Raw genomic sequence first — 5,571 nt, 5'->3', positions numbered from 1 at the left:
TCCTCTCCTCACATCCACTCAAGCAAGCAAGAGGGTGCTCAAGGCCCTTCCATAGAGCTTCAAGTGTGCCTCCTTCTCCACCATGAAGCAGGAGGTACTATGATGTGGTGGCAGAAGGCTGGGGCAGAGTGCATTTGCCCTGTCACCCAGCTCAATCTACGTCAAGGACTCACCCCGCCCCCACCCCTTGAGATCTCACCATCACCATGGCAACCATTGTTTGGTCCACATCCCCGTAGTCCCAGGAGATGCCACAGGCCTCTCCAAGACTCTGGGACTAAATCCAGAGATCCCTTGGCCCTAACCGACAAACCTCCCAGAGAGAGGCTCCTGCCTCCAGCCCGAGACCCTCCCACCCTTCCAATCTCATAGGGACAAATTTCCATCCCATTCTTGGAGAAATAAAAGCAAAGACGACCTGAGGAGTGAGGCAGGAGAGGCCACCCCCACAGACATGGCCGATTCCTTCTCCCCTCACTCCGCGAGGAAACCCCTGGCATCCTTGGGAGGCAGAGACCCGACCCTAGCCCTAGACACAGGCCACCTCAGCGGGGATACAGTCCCCAAGGCCACCGCCGGGGGCGCCAAGGGAAAGGCGCCTAAGAAGGTCATCGCTAAGAGGGTCCTAGGCTCCGTCGTGTGGTTTACGGAGAAGAATGGGTATGGCTTCATCAGCAGGCACGATACCCAAGAAGATGTGTTTGTTCACCATACAGCCATCATCCTGAAAAACTCCCGCAAGTACCAAGGCAGCATGGACCACGGTGAGACGGTGGAGTTCGACGTGGTGCAGGGAGAGCGGGGCACTGAGGCCGCTAACGTGACCGGGCCAGCTGGTGCACCACTGAAGGGAAGCCGCTACACTGCCCACCGCACCAACATCCGCCAGGGCTTCAGCATCCACCGCCATGAGCCGCCCCCGCGAGGTCCCAAGAGCATGGAGGGAGAGGCTGGTGAACCCGAGGGCAGCAGCGAAGGCTTCACCGTGGCCGAGGGCCTCAGATGCCCTCCGCCTGGCCAATCCCAAGACCAACGACTGAGGTGTTTCCCACCCTCCCACAAGGCCCAATTTGTGACCAGCCACGCATCGATCCTGGCTACCACCAGCGGTCCTGGGTCCAACTGGCAGCCTGAGTCCGCCCCCACCACAAGACAGGAGGGGCATCCTCGGCGGGGTCGGGGCCACAGCTACCTGCTGAGTCGCCCTAGGGGCCGAGCCACCACTCATGGTCCAAGACACTCACCAGGCATCTCGGAGGAGCTGGAGGCAGAGCACAGCGACAGCGGGCATGAAGCCAGCAGCAATTCTCCACAGAGGCCCCCTCCACACTATGGATCCTGCCATCCCAATAACCCGTGCCGCTGCCAGCAGCAAGTGCCTGGCACCCAGGGACAGGATTCCGACGGAGGAGAGGGCAAGATCAGGAAGAGCCCCACTGAAACATCTGCTTCTGTCGCTGTGGCCAAGAAGAACGATAACCCTGAGAAGGAGAATCCCTTGGTCATGGATGCGCCCTCTGCCGCCCGGGCCTAGTCACAGCTCGGCTCGCTCCCCAGGGACTCCCTGCCCTAAGCTACAGGTGATGTCCCATTGAAGAACTCAGTCCAAATATGCACACAGATTGTTAGATTTAGGCCTGAAAAAGATACATGCCCTTTAACCAAGGTGAGAAGATAAATTACGAGGTCTATATAATTCCAAATTCCCTCATACCATCTGCCTTGGTAGTTTCCTTACACACACTCACACACACAGAAACACACACTTCTGAACCTATATCTTTAATGGTCTGACCAGGACCACACCTATTATTCTGCATCCCCAGGTGAATTAGGTGAAGTAACGTTAAAAAACTGTGTTTTATTTTTAACCAAAAAAAAAAAAAAATGAAGATTTTCTGAAACTGGAGATGATTCACATTGCTCACCTGGCTGGTATTTTTGCAATAAAACATTTCATGTTGCCTTTATCTCTTATCACTGTTGTCTGAATTTTTTTTAAAGCCTACTAGCCCAAAATTGCATTGACAGTCCTTACAGTCTATTTATTTATTTAATTTTTTTTTTGTTTTTTGTTTTTTTTTTTAATTTTTTATTAGTTGGAGGCTAATTACTTCACAACATTTCAGTGGGTTTTGTCATACATTGATATGAATCAGCCATAGATTTACACGTATTCCCCATCCCGATCCCCCCTCCCACCTCCCTCTCCACCCGATTCCTCTGGGTCTTCCCAGTGCACCAGGCCCGAGCACTTGTCTCATGCATCCCACCTGGGCTGGTGAGTTTTAGCAAAGGTCATACATATTGATCTCTTCACAAGTCATGAATTTAAGACTAATTCTGGACTTAACAGGTGAATGTCTCAGGGTGTTCTACAGGGGAAAAATGCATGAAGAAAGATGTATCCTGATCTCTTTCATTTCCATCCTCTTCCCCTGCCCTGGAATTAGAGCAATAAGTCGGGAGGGTGGGGCCCAACTACCCACACTTACTCCTTAGCTAATACTCTGTTTTGCTCAAACATGACCAGTAAAAACAAACAAACAAAAAAAAACTGTGTCTCTCTGGAATCAGAATTTGCCTCTTTCAAAATTTCTTTTCTTTAAGCAACTCAATCTAATACCATTGAAGTATAAAAAACAAAATGGTCATGGGTGGCTGGGGGTGGTGGACAATAAGGAGTTGCTCATCCAAGGGTACAAACTTTGAGTTGTAAAATGAGTAAGTTACGAGGACCTAAGATACAGCATGGAGACTATGGTTAACAACACTCTCTTGTATACTTGAAAGTTGCTATGAGAGTAGATCATTAATGTTATCACTGCTAGAACAGCAAGAAAATGCTAATTATGTGAGGGGAAGGATGTGTTCCTTAATCTTATTGTGGGAAAGGTTTTACAACATACACCTGTATGAAAATTATCACATTGTACATCTTAAACTTAGATGATATCTCGATAAATCTGTGGAGTGAACCTGAAAGGACAGAAAGAAAGGAAGCAAATGTAATTTTTGTTGTGAGCAAGGAAGCATCCCTGGAGCTGAAAAGAAGCATGTAGTCCATAGTCTTCATCTATGCTTCCTGGTTGAGTTCTTCCAGGGGGCCTGTGGAAGATTCCTGGAAGGCTGAGCAGGTGCAGTACAGCCCAACTCAATCCCATCAAACAGAGAAACTCTGGGAGTGTCATTCCTATGCTGGTCTTTACTTGAACATGTGGTGGAGTTGATGGATGGGAGGCAAGTGTTGGGTTTGGAGGTGGGGGAAATGAGCCATAGATACTTAAAACCAACAGAGGTCTTTAAAACCTCATGTTACAGATTATAAGTAGCAAGATCCTAACACTTCTCATTTTCATGCTGAGGAATTTTACACCACATTGAAAGCTAGCCTAATATTTTTGATGAGGGAGTATTCAATCACTCATTATGGCTATATGTCCAAATCCATTCACACAGGAACAGTAGAGATCCTTCGTTCAGAGAATATTTGAGTGCTCTCCTGTGCCAGACACTCTGCCAGGCACTAGAAATCACATCATAAGGAAGAAGATGGCCCCTTATCTCAAAGAGCCCACAATCTAGTGGAGAGAAACCTGAGAGAAAACTGACAGTGGCTACACCATGGAGTGAGGGCTCTGGGGTAGTTAGCACAGGATGTGAGAGGAAACACAGATGAGGCAGACACTTGAATTTAAAATTCTACCTAGCAATCACTGCCAAACTCTGCTTTGATAAAATCATGTCAACATAGAGCTAGAAGTTGTCCATCCAGACTCCTAGCCCAGTGCACTTCCCAGGATACCAACTAATGTTTTCAGAGACTAGCTGCTGCTGCTGCTAAGACACTTCAGTCATGTCCGACTCTGTGCGACCCCATAGATAGCAGCCCACTAGGCTCCCCCGTTCCTGGGATTCTCCAGGCAAGAACACTGGAGTGGGTTGCCATTTCCTTCTCCAATGCATGAAAGTGAAAAGTGAAAGTGAACTTGCTAAGTTGTGTCCGACTCTTACCGACCCCATGGACCGCAGCCTACCAGGCTCCTCCATCCATGGGATTTTCCAGGCAAGAATATTTGAGTAGGGTGCCATTGCCTTCTTCATCAGAGACTAGCAGAAGGCACCAAAAATCACCAAGCATAAGAATTTATACTGATGCATAGCGCCAAGTGAGAATAGGGGAAGATTTGAAGTGAGATTAAACCTGCTTGGATTAGGAATGAACTCAGGTGCGTCCAGCATCTCTCTTTATGCCAAGTAACAGACATGGATACAGGGCAGGGAAATGTCATCTGTAGGTACAGGCTTGAGTTCATAGGCTTCTTCCTGCTGAGTGAGGCTGTGGATGGGTCAGCCTGGACCTGGAGGCTTCACTTTGGGGTAATGGAGGACATAAAGGACCAGACTAAGGAATCTTGTATTTTCCCTGCCCAAAAAGTTGCCTGACAGGATCCATTAACAGAAGTTGACCTGGTGATTGCTGTCTGAGGGTGGAGCAGGGGAGAACTGAAGGATAAAGAGGCTTGTCACAGAGTTATTCATGCATAACTAGGGGTGACTATACTTAACTGGAAGCAGGAATGTTCTGCTGATTTCCAACTGCTCCAGGATTGAGAAAAATTCCAGGAAAACCTCTACTCCTGTTTCATTGACTATACTAAAGCCTTTGACCATGTGGATCACACCCAACTGTGGAAAATTCTTAAAGAGACAGGAATATCACACCAGCTCACCTGCCTCGTGAAAGACCTGTACGCAGGTCAAAATGCAGCAGTTAGAACCGAGCATGGAAGAATGGACTGGCTCAACATTGGGAAAGGAGTAGTTCAGGGTTGTATGTTGTCACTTTGCTTTTTCAACTTCTATGCAGGTTATACCATGCAAAATGCTGTGCTGGATGCAGTACAAGCTGGGCTCAATATTCCTGGGTGAGATATCCATAACCACTGATATGCAGATGACACCACCCTGATGGCAGAAAGCGAAGAGGATCCAAAGAGCCTCTTGATGAAGGTGAAAGACGAGCATGAAGAAGCTGGCATAAAACTCAATATTCTAAAAACTAAGATCATGGCACCTGGCCCCATCACTTTATGACAAATGATGGAAAAACAAGGGAAACAGTGGCAGTCTTTATTTTCTTGGGCTCCAAAACCTCTGTAGGCAGTGACTGCAGCCATGAAGTTGAAAGACGCTTGCTCCTTGGAAGAAAAGTTTTGACAAACCTAGACAGCATAATAAAAATCAGAGACATCACTTTGTGAACAAAGGTCCGTATAGTAAAAGCTATGAATTTTTTAGCAGTCATGTTTGGAAGTGAGAGTTTGTCCATAGGGAAGCCTGAGCAGGAAAAAACTGATGTTTTGAACTGTGGTGTTGGAAAAGACTCTTGAGAGTCCACTTGACTGCAGGGAGATTAAACCAGTCAATGTTAAAAGACATCAACCTTGAATATTCACTGGAAGGTCTGATACTGAAGCTGCAATATTTTGGCCAACTGTATGCCAAAAGCTGACTCCTTGAGAAACACTCTGATACTGGCAAAGATGCAAGACAGGAGAAGGGGACAAC

At 47.4% G+C, this 5,571-nt stretch overlaps 1 protein-coding gene across 1 annotated transcript; it reads left to right on the top strand.

The window, feature by feature from the left end:
- Nucleotides 1–454: 454 nt before the first annotated feature.
- On the top strand, nucleotides 455–1,534 carry LOC122690480 (Y-box-binding protein 3-like). Its single transcript, XM_043897434.1, has one exon. It carries the CDS (start codon nucleotides 455–457, stop codon nucleotides 1,532–1,534), a length of 1,080 nt encoding a protein of 359 aa, XP_043753369.1.
- Nucleotides 1,535–5,571: the final 4,037 nt, after the last annotated feature.

The sequence above is a fragment of the Cervus elaphus genome, chromosome X (genome assembly GCF_910594005.1).
Source record: "Cervus elaphus chromosome X, mCerEla1.1, whole genome shotgun sequence".
Taxonomy (NCBI): domain Eukaryota; kingdom Metazoa; phylum Chordata; class Mammalia; order Artiodactyla; family Cervidae; genus Cervus; species Cervus elaphus.
Note: the sequence above shows the minus strand (reverse complement) of the source record. Positions and strands in the feature narration are given on the sequence as shown.